Source organism: Centropristis striata, chromosome 19 (genome assembly GCF_030273125.1).
Source record: "Centropristis striata isolate RG_2023a ecotype Rhode Island chromosome 19, C.striata_1.0, whole genome shotgun sequence".
NCBI lineage: Eukaryota > Metazoa > Chordata > Actinopteri > Perciformes > Serranidae > Centropristis > Centropristis striata.
In genome coordinates, this window is record NC_081535.1 from 19,356,465 (window position 1) to 19,377,283 (window position 20,819).

The window sequence follows — 20,819 nt, forward strand, 5'->3', positions numbered from 1 at the left end:
AGACAGAGTAGGAATCAGGGAGCTCAATATATAATGCAACTCAAATATGATCTGCCATATTCCCTGTCATCCTTTGCTGAGTCAGTCAGTGAGAGAACACTGACACCGGCCTCTGCTTAATAATTGAGGTGTCGACAGCAGCTTTCCTTAAAGAGTTAATTGGAAGAGGCAAACCAAAGGTTAACTGGTCTGAAATGAGACGGTTTAATTAGCATCTTATGTCCTCTGTGGCTCCAACAAACCCACTGCAGTGTGCTCCAATGCAATCTCCATTCAAACTAATGCACACACACACACACACACACACACACACACACACACACACACACACACACACACACACACACACACAATAATAAAAATAATTCATAAACTTAAGTGAGAAAATCCAAACAAGTTTATTTACAAACACAATACCATTATAAAGAATGATCAGTCAGTTAAGAAGCACTGTGTTATATATTACCTCCATTCACTACACAGACAGGTTCCCTTCCTTTCCCATTCTTGATTCTTTGTTGTGTCTGTGCAACAATTTAGTGGTCAAGCCAAAAATATTTTTGGTGTTCACATTTGAACTCATATCTCTTATGTATAAACACAAAAAGAGTCTGTATAAATGATAAAAGAAACAACATAAACGTATATGCAATGATGCCATTTAAATAAAAAAGAAGGAATGAAGTGCACAGCAGAGCATGAACAGAAGAGTGACAACATATTATTTTACAGTCTCTTAAAACCTTTTGCAGTGTACAACAAAATGAACAGTAAAAACCTACAGATAATTCCAGTGCTTGAATGCACAACACTTGCAAACTGAATGTTCACAGTTCAAAGGGGAAGGTGAATCATTACAGTAGTATTAAAAGTGTCGTAGCACTTCACAAAAGGGCAGCAACCATCTGCATTCGTGCATCTTCAATCAACAAGAGCCGCATCCAGTATTATACAATTCAACGAAGCCATTCATCTTTCTGTGAAAAGGTTTCGTGTATATATCTCCAAAAGCACTGTGAGCTCCAGTTGGAGGCTTTAAGTGTAAACATATTTCAGTGATCATTGAAGCAGGCACACACAAAGCCAAGTATAGAGTAAAGTCATGCAGAGCGTTACATGATTATGAATGGAGTTTACAGGGAGGAAAGACTTTGCTAATTCCAGTGGAATAGAAGAACCGCACATGAATTTCTACACCTCAGAGAGTCTTAAGTGTCCTTCGATTCAATAGAGCAACTAAGATTTAGTTTGATGTTAATGTATTTTTAGATAAGCAAAACACATGGGTGCATTGCATATCATATAGAGGGGTTGGGTATCTCATAAGGCAGCATGGTTTAAGACATGAATGACAAAGAGAGGCTGGGTCGCTAAACAGTACTTTTTAGCACTGTGTTTCTTTACAAATTGGACAGCCTTGAAAGTTTACTCAGGTGGTGTCATTTCAAAATATTTGCCTGGCTTTTGTCCAAAAAAAACAAGAGGAGGGGAAGAAAAAAAAATCGCCTCTTTTCATACACGCTTTTTTAATACCAGAAATCAGAGGATATTTTAGATGCAGGCCACAGAAAACAGGCCTATTCAAGAGTGTTTTTCAAATATTCACCAAGTGAATCTGGTGAATCAGAAGTAGATTACAAAAGTAGACAACTGGATGTTACAATTTCTCTATTTTTTTTTCTTATTTTTTTTTTTCAAATAATAGCTTAATATCAAGATTTTGTTTTACACAAACATTAAAAGCTGCCACGCCCACAGAGTGTCCAAGATAAAGAGAGAAGACAGAGGGAATGAGGGGGCACAAAGACACCCACTGCGGCCCATTTCAGCGTAAATATCTGTGCAACGTTGAGTAGAAAACACCAGCGGAGCCACTAGAAAAACTTCACAGAAACAACATCACTATGAAGACCACTTTTCACATTAAAAACAAGCACCCTATGATTAGAGTCGGAGATAACCGTAGTGATTTGATTGACTAAGTAAACAACTTAAGTTGCACACCGAAAGGAGGATGTTGGCAATTAAAGCAAGCAACTTTCACTGTGTCGTGGAATAAGAGAGAGCAAAGACGCTCTGAAGGCCAACTCTCTTTTTAAACAGGGAGAAAATAGTCTGAAATAAAACACAACCTCACTTAAAACAAACTAACTAAACCACAGTAACGCAGTGATGGATCACGTGCACGGCCCTGTGTGTACATTGATGATCCCGCGAGTGTGCATGTGAATGAAGTTGAAAATTTCATGCGGCATGGCGTGGAAGCCCGGCCGCGGCTTGACGTTGTCGTAGTAGTGGTGGGTGATGAAGATGCCGGCGGGGTTCATGGGAAACGCCCAGAAACCGTAGAGGTGCACTTCCTCACACATCTCCAAGGCGGCGGTCACGAGCATGAGGCCGCTGCTGACCCGCTTGGCCCGAACGCCCTGCACCGCCCAGAAACGCTGCACATTGAGCAGGTACTGCGGGTGGAAGAAGAACACGCCCCTCTGGGAGTCGAAGTCATCCAGCATGTACTTGACTCTGAATGATACGTCGGTGTTGCGGGTGTTGTAGAAGGCGGGAAGCACCACCGAGGAGTTCTCGTAATTCTGGAGGACCTCGTAAAACGGTCGCCGCCATTTCTCCAGCTTCTGAAACCTGCAGAGGAAGAAAAACATTATTTTTTCTTTTTTTTTTTTAAATTGTCAATTATCGGTATTACAAACATGATTATGATTACTGCTACATATATATCAACAACACAATGTCACTTAAATAAAATATAAATAAAATTGGTCTGCTAAGGGGTTGGAATAAATTTGAAAAAATAATCGTAATTTTAATGTTTTTGTCAATTTACAATTATTGAGTTTAAGGTTTTCAGTGATATTAAAATACATTTTTAAATCAGTATCTTTAAACATTTTAAAGTAGGGCAATTTTTTGGAGCCAAATCATTTTATGGGTATAATATTTTATGGGTATAATATTTTGCTAGTGTATTAATTGAGTTAATTACATAGGTTTCATGAACTGTGAAATTAGGACTATTCAAAATATCATTTTTTAAATTTTGTTTTTTATACTTTTTTCGAACATTTCTGAAAAAAAATTCTGTAAAATTTAACCAAAGGGAGGTAGCACAAAACAACAAAAACAAATACATGTTCAATAGTAAGAATAGAAGTAAAACATGAGATGCAAAAAGGAGACCAAAAGGAGAAAGGAGGGGCTGATTCTTCGCTCAGAGCCATATTTGCAGTACCTCTCAGTAATAATGCTCGGATTGATTGTCACCAGATCTGTCTTAGTGCCGACATCAGCTGAGTACTTCTCGTTGATGGGTGGGATGTTGCACCTGCAAGAAAAGAAAGTCAGCTGAACGTGTTTGATTAAACCTGAAACAAATTAGAAAGGCTGGTGAGCTGCACAATTAGTCATATAATAGTTATGATTCTACAATAAATACGACTGTTTGCTAAACCCCTCTCCTCAAAAGCAATTGGCCAATAATAGCCTAGCACCCTTAACTAGGCAAGACAGGTTAATTGCTACAATGTATTCACTGAGTGAGTCACTAGGATGGCCTACACATGTCCCACCCTGTTCTACACGAACCTAACCTTTTAATGTGTCGCTCCTGTGGTCGGGAGCTGGCATCCACCTGTTTTTAATTGAACTCAAGCTAACATTATGAACTCATTAGCTAACCAACTACAGCTGATGGAACCATCAGACTACAATTTTTTGTTAGCTGATCATCCCCAGTGGCTACAGGAGCAGCAAGAGGGTCCAATCCAGCTTGTGGCTCTTCTTCCCACAGCTCAAAAACATGCACCTTAGGTTTAACTGGTGACTCTAAATTGCCCGTAGGAGTGAATGGTTGTCTGTCTCCATGCGTCTGCCCCGTGATAGTCTGGCGACCTGCCCAAGGTGTACCCCGCCTCTCGCCCAATGTCAGCTGGGATCAGCTCCTGATTGACTTCTTTGGTGCCAATTTAGGTGTTCCCTATTCACAGATAAAATTCTGCCCAACCACAGACAAGAGAAGTTTAACAAGACTGGCAAAAGTTCAAGCCCAATCTTATGTCTTTTTGAGTGATTGCAAGCTCTGTTAGCATTGTTCCCAAGTCCAAGTTTTGTATTCAAAGACAACAATCATAAACAATGAAGCGTTGTATCCGTTATACCTAAACACAAAATCTGCCGAGTCAATTTCCTTCCCACATTTGGTGTTCTTGATGATGCCGCCATTTCCAATAACAGCACATTTCTTGTACTGTGATTTGGAATACGGCATATCCTGGATGAGACAGACACGTTTTGTTAAATGCAGACAGGCAACATTGTGCACATCAAATAGATCTCATCACCAGGTTTAGTAGCACAGACTTACATCTGGGAACATCTTGAAGACTTCAGTGGTGATGGGAAGAATACCACTGGTGTCCACCTCGTACCTCAGCTTGGTCCCTGCTGGAGTGTTCCTCTTGGTGGTGAACAGAAAGGAAGGAGCATTACAGCAGCGGGACAGAGACATCCTTCAGGAGGACACCAGAGAAAAGACGGGGGGTTAGTTTTCAGAAAAAGACTTTCACATTAGAATCAAGACCAGAACTAACTTAACCATTGTGTTGTGTTGATATTTGCTTTACCTCCTCATTGTTTGGGGTCCCATGGACCCTGCTGTGTAAAAATAATCATTGTAAAATCAACCTTTTTTTTAATTTTATTTTTTATGCTTTTAATATTTGTTTTATTTTTCTTCCGATCTTATTAAACCCAATATGTTATATAAGTATTGAAGTAGTGAACCATCCCTTAGTTGTCTTTTAATTAATTTTAACTTTTTAACTCTGAAGAAAAAAATGGATGATAAAGTTGTGATCTTAGAGGATTCATGGTCAATTAAGAAATAAAATACATTAAAAAAAACAAAGAATACCTATTAAAAAAAAAAAACTTTTGCTACAAAATGGGCTTTCAAATTTAATCAAGGTTAAATAATATAGAAATGACCACGAAGCATTGTAAGTAAAGTAAGCATTTCATGTTTATTACAGTTTGTTACAGTTCTATGCGTGAACAAATATAGCTTATTTTTGTTGATCAAAAAGTAATTTGCAGATGAAGGAATATACTTAATGACGGTACTGACTGTATGTCATTGTTCCTGTTAGAGAACTCTATTAACATAAATCTAAATAGACTAAACACCTACATAAACACTAATTACAGATATGAAGAGTATGTAAATCCAGTTTTACAGCTGGAGTCTCTGAGACTTTAAACAAAAATGATGTGGGGGCCTTCTGAATTGTATACTTATTTCAAAATCAGGTTTGTGAACAGCTCTTGTGTCTTTTCAGCTGAACAGGACCCCAGTGAGAACACGGCTTTAATGCACAGACACAATGAAAAGAAGAGAAATGTGCAGAGTACAAACCCCGGGGGTAACGAAATTATGTACAAGATTTAAAGTCCATGTGAAACAGACGTGAGAGCATCTTCAGCTTCTGTACTATGAGGTATTTACAGTTACAATGATTCAAATCCTTCACAATTGATTGGATCGATAAAAAGAGGGCGCACTTAAAGTTTAGTACGATTTGGAGCTGCAGTGTTGGCTCCACACAAGAAATTTTGCCAATTTCTAACCAGCTTCACGTCACTGCAGCACGGCCAAACTCGTAAAAAGACCTGATATTGATTTGGCAAATTTTATTCATTCTATAGCCAATGGTTGAACAGTTTGTTCATTTCATTTTAGTCTGTGAGGCTAAATTAATTAAATTAAGGAATCAATACATTTAATTGTATTTCTAATTTGTAAAGCTGCATCAAATTAGTCACTTTAAAAAGGGGATTATTTTCTACCAGAATAGTCATTGAATAATTTAATGTTAGTTACTTATAAATACACATTAAATAAATATATTACTTTGATAAATGTGATTTAAAATGATAGTTTAAAATGGATGAAAAGCAACATATAATTCCATGATTCATTTAGATTGAATTATCTGACATATGACATAGAAGTGTATTCTTTTTTATTGTTTTTTTTTTTAGGGAAATCCAGTTTATAACTTTCGGGAAGATGAAAAAGAAGATTTTGATCCTGTTCAAGTGAGGAAGCTGTTCAAATGCATTAAGGAACCAGACAAGCACACACAGATAAGAGGTGATTTGTGATTTTGGGCTTTATAAATATAATGTAATTGAATAGAGGAAGAGAAGGGATGTTTATATAAAAATACTGATATTGATTTTTTTATCGTATATTTTGGCCCATATTAAAAGATAAATTGACAATTAACACAGGGATACAGGATTAAAAATGGGAAAATGCATCTTTTGTTTCACAAGGACTTAGAAAAACAACAACCCAGACACCCAGAGGAACACTTCGTCTGCTGAGTAATGCTTACTTGAAGTTGCTCGTCTCCTCTTTGTTCTGCTCCCACCTACACACCTGCAGGTTTCGCCATCTCTCAAACAGGTCTGAGGTTTTCACCCTGGCAGACAGGCAGAGAGACTTGTGGAATGAGGAAGGATACCCATGGCCATGTACTTTCCGATTAATGTTTCTACAGGGGTAGCAAATTGAAGAAGCATCAAAAAACCACTCTAATAGACAACGAATGGGCAGAGAATTGCAGTGGTTACGCTGTGATGGCTCCGCTGACGCCACAGGATCTCGACTTCTTACTACAAAGACAGCGGCTCCATCGAGCGAGTGTCTAAAATAGCTGCCCTTGAACTGACATTTCCTTTGAGATGATTGGGAGATGTGATTTGCTCTGGGAGGCAGGGTGGCACCATTACTCTGGCTCAGTGACAGCAGCGGTTCTCTGCCTCACGGCCCTTCATCAAGCGCCCAGAATGTGCTTGACATTACAATTTGGCAGCCTGAGGGGCACACACAAAAGGTCAACGGACAATGTTCACATTCATACAAGTGGAAATGTGCTGCTCGGACTGACTTATTGGGGAGTGTCAATTATCACATCCATAACATGATAATGTGTGTGTTGTGGTTAAACTGACAATAAAAGATGAGCGCAACAACTTTCAGCTGAAAAATGTTGCCAATAAGTGGTGCTGTTTGTTTTTTTTGCAGTAAGCAATATACTCAAGCACTGTACTTAAGTACAATGTTGAGCTCCTTGTACTTTACTTCAGTATTTACATTTTATGTAACTTTAAACTTCTACTCCACTACATTTTGAGGCAAATTTTGTACTTTTTACTCTACTACATTAAGCTGACAGCCTCAGTTACTTTTCAGTTCAAGATTCAATATAAAAAAACATGATACATTTAAGTGATTAAACATCATAAAAGTATATTAAGTAGTTAAAGTGAGCCCTGTCTATATAAAATTAAAATGCTGCTTACATAAATGCATCAATACAAGTAGTCTAATAATATATTTTGAATATATATTACAATATGAGTGGATCCCTTCTTCATAACAAGTACTTTTCATGCTGATACTTTTGTTATTTTACTTGTAGTGGAGTAATTTCACAGTGTGGTATTACTACTTTAACTTAAGTCAAGGATCTGAATACTCTTTAAACCACTGCTTTTTTGTATATTTTGGGAATTTTCTGTGAAAAACAGCAAAATGTTTCATTTTTATATTGCAAATCGAGGTCAATTGAGTCATTATTATTATTATTATTATTATTAGTCTCTTTCCCACAGCAACCCTAAATGGACAATAACACATCATTTGCATCCATCACCACTTTATCTTTATTATCTTTTTAGATATTTATTACATATGCGGAATGTCTGAATGTCTTTTTTAAAGCACCTTATATATGAGAAGCACACATAAATTTAGTTGTATACTTTTTTAATTCAATGACAATAAAGGAAAACTTGAATCTTGTATGATTTACTGATTGGTCAGATGCCTCAGTGTCACTATCTGTGATGTAGAAATCCATGTGGTTCTATGACCTCAAGTTACCAAATATGGTTCTTTGCCTTAAAAAAGGGTTAAATATTTGTGAGCTGAATGTTTGCTCTCTCTGTGATCACCATACATCATCTGGAAACTAGCACTCAATTTTTACTAACTGGGGTTCAAAGTATACATGATAATCAATACTGCCAATTATATATTTAAACACTTATGTCTCCTACAGCGTGGCTCTAGACAGTTGGTCCACCACATCTAAACTGAAATAACTTGGCATCTTCTGGATGTAAAGCCATGAAATGTCATGCAAACATTCCTGCTCCCCAGAGGATCCATTCTAATGACTTTTGTGATCCCCTGACTTTTCCTCTAGTGCCACCTTGAGGTTGACATTTGTGGTGTTGAGTTTAATGTCTCAACAACTGTTAGATGGATAACGAGACATTTGGTTCATTCATTCATGCTCCCCTCAGGATAAATTGTAATAACTTTAATCTAGTGCCACCATCAGGTCAAAAGGTGTTTTTTGTCTTGACCAGATACCTGAAAAACTAATGACATTCCCATCAGCCTCGGCTCTACTTTGTATTTTGCAATTACCTAATAAGTTAATTTTAGCATGCTAACTCGCTAAACTAAAACAGTAAACATGGTATAAAATGGTAAACACTACACCTGACACAAAGCAACATGTTAGCATTCTAATGGTAGCATTTAACTCAAAGTGATGTTGTGTCAAAGAGCTATAAGCATTGTTGTCCTCGTCCTTTTTGAACATTAGAAGAAAGTCTTTGGCTTCATTAAGAACTCAAAAAATGTCAACACGTTAAAAGAGTACTTCACAGTTTTCACTTTACACACACAAAATATTTGTCATTCTTTTTCGATGATTGAAAGGTTATGTTGTTTGCCAATAACTCCTAAAACAACATGACAGTTCTATTAAACGTGAAACAATTGCAGTTTTGAACACATGGTTAACACTGTAAAAAGCAACTACTTGGTTAGGTTTAGGAATCAAAACTACTTGATAATGTCTTGGATAATGTCTATTTTATTTTATTGTTTTTAGTATTTTATTGTTTTCATTGTTTTTATTTATACCTATTTGTGTATGATTTATTCTATTGTAATAACTGTACAGCACTTTGGTCATCTGAGGTTGTTTTTTAAATGTGCTCTATAAATAAACTTTGACTTGACTTGACTTGACTTGGGAAAAGATTATAGTTTGGGCTAAAATAAGTTGTCAAAGTGACCTGGTTATGTACTGAAATAATTATATACATAAGTTAAAATAACTCTGTTGACTTTTGGTTTCATGAACAACAACCTCCTGAATCAAAGTCCTGTGTTTTATGACCAATCCATCCACCTCTTTCCCGAATGGACATTGTCAGTCTTTATACTAGGTTACCTGACTTCCTCGTTACGGTCACTAGAGGTCGCTGCCAAACAACAAACGTAAATACGGGTCATAAGACAGTCTTTCTAACGTCCCACAGGCAATATTTAAGTTGTTATTTAGGATAAAGAAGACATTTTTTTTCCTCAAACCTTAAAGTTATTTCAGAACTTAAGTATATTAATCATCATGAGTCAGCTGGCGAGCTTTCTCCCTACCTGCCTGATCAGAGCTTGAGGGAAAAAAAGATGTTATTGTTAATAAGGTTGTACAACGCAGGTATGGGCTTTATCACAATAAACACTCACATTGTCAAGACTTTGACGTCCATAATCTCCTGCCTGAGCTCCCTGCATGCAGTGGAGTTGAATTCATAAGAGCCATCGTAGTTTTCCAGATACCTGGAGGGATAAACACAGTCATCCTCGGCCTAAACCTCTCCGCACAGAGAGAATCAACAGAATTAACATTTAAAAAGAAACTGTGTGGATAAAATGCAATAAATATATTTAAAATAGTGTGTTGAAAAGACACGATAAAGGAAAATAGCTTACAATTACTACAAAATGTCTATGAAAATACTAGAATATCAGTGTGGCTTTGTGGGATGACAAATGACAGCAGTGATGCAACTGATTTAAGGCGTCGCAGGAGAGTAACATACAGTTTACTGGACACTTGCACCAGATTCTGTTACATCTTAGTCTAAACCAATGTGAGACACTACCTGAAGAAAAATATACCTCTCATATTTTCATTTATTTTACTGGTTATGATGAGAACTTGCATGGTTTAATACTGGTATACTGTTATTAAAAACGTTTAAATACATATGGTGTATATTAATTTAGAAGAGAGAAATAGTCTGGAAGGGAAGAGGAGTTGATTACAGTGCATAGTTTGTTATAATTCAGAGTTAGATAGATATAACAGTGTAGACACTGGTGGATATGAGCATGAAAGTGTCTCTGCTTTTGTGTGAAGCAATACAATATATTTAAACATTTATATAATGAGCCGCTTTAAAGTAAAACCTATTCTATGTCATTAATGAAATAAACATGACATTTAGACTATTATGAAACACATAAACACAGGAGGAGGAGGCAATAGTAAATACGATTTAGAGGATTTAATATTTTTCACCTTGAGCTAGACTCTGATTGATCTATTTTACACATATGAAACAATCATTACATTGAAATGGCAACATTAACCAAACAAAATAACGTCTTTGGTATGGTGGTGTGACTGTGTTTTTGTCGACAAAATGTTTTTGCAACTACAGTTGAAAAGATTATAAAATAATGTCAATGTGTCAATAAGTTGCCATTTGTGCACTGATGCCTCATTTCTTGCAGTACAACATTGTATTTACATGCAATAAGGGTGCAATTTTTCTGCATTCATATGCAGAGAAACAATCCGGTTGTGGACGTCATCACTCAACCTTGAGTTCATTCTTTTGTCTAAAGTATCTAATCAGATTGTAAACAATATAAGCGGGGGTCACCCAGAAGAATCCATCCTCCAAGATTGACCTAATACTACAATGTAACTAAAATAGGTGCTTCAAAATACAGTCATGTGAAAAAATTTTTAGACCACCCTTGTGTTTTTTCTCTAATTTCTTGTTAATTTTAATGCCTGGTACAACTAAAGGTACATTTGTTAGGACAAATATAATGATAACAACAAAAATAGCTCACAGGAGTTTAATTTAGTTTGTTTTTTTCTTGATAATAACCGACAACCACTCTTAAATTCAACTTTTATGAGCTATTTTTGTTGTTATCATTATATTTCTCCAAACAAATGTACCTTTAGTTGTACCAGGCATTATAATGAACAAGAAATTAGAGAAAACAAGGGTGGTCTAATCATTTTTTCCATTACTGTGTAACTGAAAAGGCTGTAAAAGTCTGGAAAAGGCGATTGAAATGTTTTCAGCTTGCATGTAAATACAACATTGTTATAAGTCATGTTACATTGCAAAAAATGTGACTAATGTACATTAAGTTTTTTACATCAGCCAAATTATTTTAGTCCACTTGTGAATTGTCTCGCCGCCAATGGGTTTCCCTCTTTAGCCCTGATCTATAACTTTCCTTTTAGGTTTTGGCAGAAGGCCACAAATAAATGTATTTTATATAAATAAAGATATTGATTCATGAAGCTAATTTTACTTTTTTACTTGTTTTTATTCTCATTTTAGTCTTGGAATCTTGGGTGTTAAATGTTGTGAAATAGTATTATAATACATGCATAATGCTTGACGGAAAGGTAAATCAAGCAACTGCAATGTGTGTTTGTAAGAATGAATGTTGGTTTTGTCACATCAGAAAGAGAAGATGGAGCATGTTGTTTTGGAAGATGGATAATATTGCAGAATATTACCTGGTAAATGAGGCGAGTTTCAAAAAAACAACTCATAATAATTATAATAAAAGAATACAACGAGCAATACAATGGAGGGATGCATTAAAAGGAACAAGATGCTTGGATGAGATCGTACAAATTAGGAGCAATGAAACTGGTTGTCTACATCCACCTGATGATGCAGTGTATTTCTGAGGGGTTTTTTTTTACTGAGAGCAGCATCTGTTTTCTAGTAAACATCTGACGCTTGAATTCATGCTTGTTTTAGCTAAGATGATGAAACCTTTGCAAGTGTTCTCGGTTCAGTTCTAAAAGCAAGACTTCACTCTATGAGATGAATTTCATCTCATGTGGCTTCTTACGTTTTACTGTACAATGCTGGTTCAAAAACCAATCCAGAATGAGAAAGACTAACCAGCATTTTTATCACAGATACTAACATCTGCTGATCAGTGCAATTTGGATTTGGAGCTTTTTGGGGAGAGAGAAAAAAAATCTGGTCTTATCATAGGAGAGTAAAGTGGAAAAGGGGGTAAATCCAGGTCGCAGAGAGAGACAATGCAGATGTGAGAAGGGGAGATAGGGGGAGCAGAGAGAAGTGTCCACACTATGTACATGGCATACACACAGAGCTGTGCAGAACACATGAGACACAGATTGAGCAGGACAAGGCATTCGAAGATGGGTGCTGGATGGGACACAGACGTACGAGGAGAAGCCGGTACATTAACAGGAGACCGTGGTTCAACCAGCTTCTGAAGGGGGGGATGGGGATCTGGGGTCGAGGTGGACGGGATCAGACAACATGCAAGAGCAAATCTGAAGTGCAACCACCACTGAAAAAATATGAGAGTTTATACCTTTCAGAGTAATGAAAAAGAAATAGGCATTCTTGGGTTTCTGTGAAAATACTTAAAAAATGCCTTAAAACTGGCCTACCTTTTTTTCTTCTTCTTAATATCGGCTAGGCAGGGTGTGACTATTACGGAGGTGATGTGTGAATCTGGCTGAAATGTCTGACGGAAACATCTGTCAACATGCAGACAGATTATGTTAGAGTTAAATATGTGTTGGAGTCCACCCCTGCCAACTTCCTAAACTTGCAGATTTAATAAAACAAGTAAAGAAAAAAAAGTGTCCATGTGCTGCAGCTTGTATTCTGTCTAAAAGCATCTGAGCTGTGCGTTACAGTGGCCCAGTCCACACATGCAGGGCTGGGTCGTCAATATGATGTATTTGAAACTCTCTTTCACTCTCTCTCTCTCTCTCTTTCTCTCTCTCTCTCTCTCTCTCTCACACACACACACACACACACACACACACACGCACGCACACTCTCTTTTCTCAGAGGTGTTGTGCAGTCAGTCACGCTGGAAAGGTACCTTTTCCTTCCATTTCTGGCAGGCTTCAGAGATCCATCATCCGAGAAATTAACGGGACCGGTCCAATTTCCTGTCTCGTCCCCTTTGAGTCGGCTAAACTGTTGCGCACTAGCAAGAAAATGGGTAAGTTTATTGTGGGGTTTATTGTCCTTACTGTGCAGATGTCAAACACATACAACCACGCCCATGTGTTCACTCACAAATTTACACTCTCGCACACATATATACTGTACATTAAGGGGGACCAGCTTTTTGGCTCAAGAAAAACAAGTCAAAGCAGACACCAGACATGGTTAGAATGACTTTTCGGTTCATGACATCCTGGTTTGAATGGTTTCTTTTATGCTCTGCTGGGCTGTTGCCACTAATCCTGGGTGTGATTCAGACATTCACACTCTGCAATATTGGCCTGCAGGAGTGTTAGACTTTTAGTTCAAGTCGCAGTGATTTAAGGGAAGAACAATGATCGTTGCCAGTGTTGCCGTTAAAGTCAAATTACTGCTTAAGAGAGAAGAGATGCCAACAGACTTGTAAATAGAGGATTTGGGCAATTTAGACCACATTTTCAGCCAAATATTACTTTTAAAAGGTGATTTCTTCCGCATTTGTAACACAAACTTGTCTGTGTCTAAAAAAAAATGTAGCATCAAGTATTTTCCAAGCTTGAATGAAAACTATAAATATATCGTTTTAAAATTGTTGTAACTAGAGCCCATTCGATGCCAATACAGATTTTAGAGGGGGGAACTGACATGGCAGCTGATATAGTAATTTTTTGAGCTAGAATGAAAATAGAACTTTTTTATGTGGACTGTGCACCAATTTTCACCACTCTGTAAATGTACCCAGAGAGCAACTTTCTCAAACATAAAACTTTATTCGATAATATTTAACATTGTGATACATTATACAAACAATGTATTACATTGTCAGCCAATTCTATAAATGATCATTTATAGAATTGGCTGACAATGAATTTATAGGAATAAAATAAATAGCTGTGTGTTGGCTTCTGCAGTATCTACAGCTGCTGTGGGACTGGGCTTAAAATAAACATCATTGTAATTAAGGAAAACGTCCCAGAGTGCATCAGTGTGTCTCATTTATGTATTTTAAATTGTTTTCGTACAACTATGGAGGTCTATGGAACATTATTAGACTTCTGAAACACCTGGGATCATTTTTGGTTTTTGTTTCAAGGTATTTGTTGTATCCTTTAAAAATCTGTTTATCATATTAAAGTTTAGGTGTTCTTAAGTTTGTGTTCATTTACATAAATCTAAATATCCGTGGGTGTTCAACTTCTCCCATTACTGACTAATTATTATGCAAGTATTCATGCGTGACTCATTTCTGAGAGTGCTCTGTGGGTGTTGCGCTAAATTCAGCAGGCAAACTGAACTCAAAGAGCCTTTCTGGGTGAATTATGTGATCGAGCATTCATCATCGGGGGACTCATGTCAATCCTGACTCCCTTAGTGCCTCTTCAACACCTCAATAACACTCTGAAACTGGCTGCAGAACAGAACACACTAAAATCATAGACAGAGATTGAGATATTTGTGCTTAAAAGAGGACAGTTTTTATACAGAAAAGCTCATCAAACCAGCATAAATTAGCGTTGTTTTTCATCTCCTTCTGGTCAATTTGTCTTTTGGTGATAATTTTACATATCTTTGTAGCTGTTTTGTGTCTGTTTGTGGTTATTTACTGTGTCTTTATATTTTTTTTGTTTCTTCATAATTAAGTTGTCTTTTGTAACCCTTCTTGTCTCTTTTGAGTTGTTTTGCAACTCTTTGTACTTATTCTGTCCATTTGTTTTTATTTGGCATGTGTTTGTAGTGGTATCTCTTGTAGTTGTTTTGTCTTTTTTTATTTTTAATATTTTTGTAGTTGTTTTGCATCTTTTTGTAGTTATTTTGTGTCCATTTTTTATTCTGCATGTTTTTGTGGTTGTTTTGCATCTTTTTGTAGTTGTTTTGTGTCCTTTTTTTATTTTGAAAATTTTGTAGTTGTTTTGCATCTCTTTGTAGTTTTGTGTCCATTTGTATTTATTTTGCATTATTTTGTAGTTGCCTCTCTTGTAGTTGTTTTGTGTCTTTTGTAGTTGTTTTGCATCCTTTTGTTTGCTTTGTTTTTATTTTGCATTATTTTGTAGTTGTTTTGTGTCTCTTTGTAGTTGTTTTGTAGTTGTTTTGTCTTTTTTTGATTATGAATCTTTTTGTAGTCATTTGGCACCTATTTGTAGTTGTTTTGTGTCTAGTTGTTTTGTATCTCTTTGTTTTTATTTTTGCATTATTTGTTAGTTGCATCTCTTGTGGCTGTTTTGTGTCTCTTTGTACTTGTATTGTCTTTGTTTAATTATGAATCTTTTGTAGTCGTTTGGCACCTCTTTGTAATTGTTTTGTGTCTCTTGTAGTTGTTTTGTGTCTCTTTTTTGTTGTTTTATCTTTTTTACTATGAAGCTTTTTGTAGTCGTTTTGCATCTCTTTGTAGTTGGTTTGTGTCAATAGAAGAGAACACACAAAACCATAAACAGAGATTTAGATATTTGTGCCTAAGAGGAAGCTTTTACACAGGAACGCTCATCAAACCATCATAAATTAGTCACTTAAACTATTAATCTTAATCATCACCAAAACATTATGTCCATTAAAGTGTGCCTTGATCAATAACACATAATGCAATATTGATATTTTCCAATAAAACCCTCATCAATCTTACGTGTACCCACTCAGATCAATCCAGTGTCTTCAGCTCAGACATTAAGAGTCCATTTATCTCCCATTGACTCAATTATGGAACACAGTTGAGACAGTAATCTAAGCATTAGATCAGACAAACAACAAGCCCAAAGTTGCTCTGCAGCACTAATGTGCTCTGATTCTGCCCTTGAGCATCGTTAATGGGAATTGAGAGCGGGCAGGACTTTTATACTATTAGATTTTGTGACTTGGCTGGTTTCAAGGGTAGGCCTGGCACATTTACTCAGATGTACATTTATTATGTCCAGGGGTATTTCTTGTAACGACCACAGGCTCCATACGCTCAATAGATAATTCACTGTCCTTATCAAAACAGGAAATGTACCACTGTTTTTTGTTTTGTTTTTTTCAAACAGATGCGAGCTCCTCTCTGTCTCTTTCTTGTTCTCTCGCAGCATTGTCTTTTAACAGGGAACCACTCCTGTAAATGGTCCTGTAAAAACCGGTGTGTCTTATAAATTATGAACGAGCGGTTCCATGCGCTGCTATGCGCTAGAATCAATATATCCATGTACAGCTCGAAACAAAACAGAAAGAACTCTCAGAATTGCGGAGATAGAACAACATGATACATACTCCATCAAAAGGGCTCATAAACAGTCAAGTGCAAATGTTTTTATGTTATTTATCAAGCAAGAATGCCAAATATTTGGTGGTTTCAGCTTTCCAAAGAAAGAATTTTCTGCTTTTCTTTGTTTGATATAACCATTGATTGAGTTTCTTGGACAGTTAATCAGACAAACTAGCAATTCAAAGATGTTTCCTTGACCTCTTAAAAGTTTTTTCAGATGTTTTATGGATATAAATGATCTACTGATTATCTGACAATAAAGATAATCTACGTTTTGAATGGTTCCTAACTATCTCACTCCAGCCTGGGGCCCTTGGTGCTACTCTTTCTCGCTGAGAGTATTTTTAGAGATAGCCCTCCTCAAGTCAAACAGAGTTGAAAGTTAATAAGTCTTCATTTACAGAAGTGTGTCACTTCTTTAATAAGCTCTCCCTTTTGAATCTACTCTGCCATTTTATAATCCTATTGTACATTCTCTGAAGCTTCATCTTAATGTGAGTGAAGGCGGGTAGCGAGCTGATTCATGTGACACGATAATGTGACTCCACGGAAAGTCCAACAATGTTCATGACTTAGCTTGACGTTAATGGCTGTCCTGGTGAATTTAGAGGAGGAAGCGTTTGGCCTTTGGTCATGTAGAATGGACAACAAGTCCTCCAACCTGTACGATCATACAGGCTGTAATGCCCGGGCCACACAGCCGCCCTGACGTTGTTAAAGGCTTGCAGTTTGACACACTTTACAGTTGTCAAGCCTCGTTTTGTTTTTGTTTTTTTTGTGTCACTTTATAAATGTTTTGATTATTTATGTGATTTGCCCCTTTTTGTAGTTATTATAGTAGTTATTTTGCATCTCTTTGCAGTCGTTTTTCATCTTCTGGTCAATTTGTGTCTTTGTAGTCATTTTACATATCTTTGTAGTTGTTTTTTGTCTTTTTGTGGTTATTTACTGTGTTTTTACATTTTTTTTGTTTCTTTGTAATAAAATTGTGTCTTTTAGTTGCCAGTTTGTGTCTCTTGGTAGTCCTTTTTCATGTTGTTGTAGTTGTTTGGCCCCTTATCTTGTCTCTTTGTGGTTTCTGTTTTGCATCTCATCATTTTTGGTCTCTATAGTCTTTTTGTGTCCCTGTGTAGTTTTTAAATGTTTCTTTGAGGTCATTTTGCATCTCTGCCTGATTGGTTTGTGTCTCTACGAGTGACATTTTGTAGGTGAAGGCCAGGTGGAAGGGGGGCCCTGGGCGAGTGCTCATTAAGCCTGTTCAGTAATCCATCCATGGCAGTTTGGTGAGGTTTAGGCAACAAAACCACTTGCTCAGGTTTAGGAAAAGATCATGGCTTGGGTTAAAATAAGAATTTCTGTTACAAGGATGGACGTTTTCACAAAGTGAGTTGGTGTAAGATTGATGAAACTGTTACTCCCTTAGCTTCCTCACTATCTAGACTGTCTCCTCTGCTGATGTTTAAGCCTAGAACCCTCTGGTTATTTTATAGAGATGTTTTATTCTGAGAGACACAACAGAAATCCTCTGCCAGCATGTTCTCTGGGTGTGGCCAAACCCATGTGGACAACGACTTCTGCTTGTTTACGCTTGGAGAGATGTCATAAGATGACGTCTTCCCCCTCTTTTTCTGCATCACCCCCGCACACACACATGCAAACACAGTCATTTCATCACTCCCGTCTCCTTTCTCTCTCTCTCTCCCCCACTTTCACTGAGGTGTGTGTGCAGACAGACTGTAGCAAAATGGCTGCCGCTGCATGAGCCCACTGGTTTCTGCTGTGTGGCTTGTTCCCCCCTCTCTCCTAAAAGAGGGGCACAGGCGAGGAAAAGTGTATGCGTGTGTGTATGTGTGTGTATGTGTGTGTGTGTGTGCCTGGTCTGAATTCATGCATCTCGCCGCAGAGGTCGGGATGCCATGAATCCACATTGAGTATCATCAGACCAGCCCAGCAGGGTGGCAGGGGAGGGGTTAGCTGTGAGGAGCTTTCAGATTGCAGCACATGTATGTTTACTTTGAAGTTAACATATATGTGCTTTGTGTAAAATATCTGGAGGTGGGGATAATATTTTCAGATTGTTCCTTTTAGTTTGGAGTGAGATTGTATTGGGGTTTTTTGTGAGATTTTTTTTTTACCACCTAAGGATAAAACATCCCAGCTTCTCAGCATCTGCTCGTCTCACACTGAAATTTGTCTCAGAATGTAAAAAAAAAGGGCTAGCAGGGTTAGTGGATAAAACTGGTATAAAATGGGGTTAGATGAGTGCAAAAGTGGACTTCCAACCAGCTCAAGAACCCATATGAGGGAGACAAATATGTTGCAGAGGTCTTATAAAACATGGCTCTGCATAGGCTGTGTGTGCAGCCTGGGAAAAATTACTTATTTATCAGGGACCGATAAGAAATACACATCATCTTTCTCATCATGTTGTAATCATCATCATCATCAGCTCCATAGCTTTCAGTTGCATTCTGATAATCTGATGCCTCTGCTGTAAGATGTAGGCTACGACCAGTCAAGAAGGCTGAAAATCAAATAAACATCTCTGGAGTAAAGAAAAAAAAAGAAAAAAAAAAGAAAGGGAAAACATTACCATACACAGCTGGAGCACTGTGTATGGTATGAATGTGATGCTTCGTTTTCGGAAAATATCGAAAAAAATAAATCCAATGGAAATAGTTTCTATGTCACTGGGAAAAAAGATGGATGGTTAATTGCTATTGTTCTTTTCAGCCATGAAAGCTTGTTTTCCCCCATGCGTCCCCACATGTAGTGCATCCAGACTACTCCCATTTATACTGAGCAATTTATTATTTTATTTATTATTCACAATTCAGGCATTAACTGAGCAATAAATCTCACACAAAACTAATATGAATGCATGCTTTTCTTAATTAAAAAAAATACAACAACATTATCCTTACAGCAAGGCCTGCACTCTGAACACCTATTATTAAACAAAAATAATCGACCCTTACCTCTTAATGTAGTTTTTTCCATAGAGAATCTGTTGCAATAGTGTGACGAGTCCAAATGCGCAAATAAATATAAAGCAAAGAGATCTGTTGCCGAGTATATCTTTACCCGACGAGGGGTCGACATACCCCATCCTTCGGCGCAGCATCCAGGGCTGACGGTGACACCCGGTTAGGTGTCTCTCTGCGCTGCATTCAGGACCAGGATCGCAGGGGTCGTGTGCCCGCCGGACAGGACATAGTCCATCACCTTTTCTAGGCTATTTTACTGCTCTCGTACTGCAGCATCATCATCATTGCTTTTGGGCGATGAGCATCGCAATGTGTCACCAGCTGAGACCTCAAATCATTCACGGCCCTGTGTCCACGCCTCCTGCCAAAAATTATTATATTTTTTATATATTTTGCAAACGGACGCGTGTAAAAACATGAAAGATCCTGCAGGAAAATGTTATGTCGGATATCGTGCGTTAATACTCGAGATGCAGCTGCTCGCTCGGATGCAAAGCACTGCAGATTATCCAAAAAATGACGCGCTCACAAGGTTATTCCAAAAAAATGATAAATCAGATAAAGCAAAAGCGTCGATGCGAAATGCGGGTTTGATCCCCTCTGTCTTTAGATTACTGATGCGAGCTGCGGCAGCGTAAAAACACACACACACACACACATATCGTCCATGCATCACCTCAAATCTGAGCAAAGCTGCGTGACTGCAATGTAAAAGCAGCAGGATGATGCGCCTTTTCTCAGCCAGCCGGGGGCGCGTTTCATTCAGCTGCTCCTCACTCTGCCAAAGCCCAAGGTCACCGTCTCCTTTACGAGGATGCACCTGTGCTCTGGAAATATAGGCTAAAAATTCATCTGAGTCACCTGACTTCCTTATAGACTGGTAGAATCATCAGAGCCTGCCTCTAAACTGTAGATTACATCATCTGCAGGTATATTTTATTACAAATTCTACAGAGCTGATATATAGATAGTGTATAGATTTATAAATAGATAGTTCATTGTCCCATAAGGAAATCTGTTTGGGGCTTATTTTTTCTATTTTCAAAAAATAGATTATACAATACAGTATATATTCATGCAATAAAGCCAGGTATCATCACACCAGATAATAAATAATTAAGATGCAACATCTTAGTCCACAATAAAACCCTTCTTATAAAATTCTACCCAATATTTTTGATAGAATTGGAATTAACCAATGAACCAGTTTAGTCTGCAGTTTGTCATCCTAAACCATTGTTGATTGTGTTTTTTCCCCCATTATGGTTCATGTCAGCGTGAGACAAAATTATCACATTCATTAGCCTAGATACAAAAATGTTGATACCGAAATTGTCAGAATTGCGGTCAGAGGTCATAAGAATTGAAACTCACTAACTAAAGGAAAACACATCATGATATCCTAAGTAAAC

At 37.4% G+C, this 20,819-nt stretch overlaps 1 protein-coding gene across 4 annotated transcripts; it reads right to left on the reverse strand.

Moving 5' to 3' along the window:
- Nucleotides 1–374: 374 nt before the first annotated feature.
- st8sia5 (ST8 alpha-N-acetyl-neuraminide alpha-2,8-sialyltransferase 5) lies at nucleotides 375–20,164 on the reverse strand. 4 transcript variants are annotated; one of them, XM_059357550.1, is made up of 9 exons: nucleotides 19,399–20,164; nucleotides 13,085–13,192; nucleotides 12,642–12,731; nucleotides 9,632–9,724; nucleotides 6,414–6,500; nucleotides 4,379–4,523; nucleotides 4,173–4,285; nucleotides 3,248–3,340; nucleotides 375–2,640 (listed from the first exon to the last, which is right to left on the reverse strand). In XM_059357550.1, the coding sequence occupies exons 1-9, from the start codon at nucleotides 19,542–19,544 to the stop codon at nucleotides 2,178–2,180; spliced, it is 1,338 nt and encodes a 445-aa protein (XP_059213533.1). In that variant the 5' UTR covers nucleotides 19,545–20,164; the 3' UTR covers nucleotides 375–2,177. The 4 variants fall into 4 exon arrangements, with proteins under 4 accessions (XP_059213533.1, XP_059213532.1, XP_059213536.1 ...); XM_059357549.1 differs by having other exon boundaries at nucleotides 6,414–6,572; XM_059357553.1 differs by lacking the exon at nucleotides 12,642–12,731.
- Between the last annotated feature and the right edge of the window lie 655 nt (nucleotides 20,165–20,819).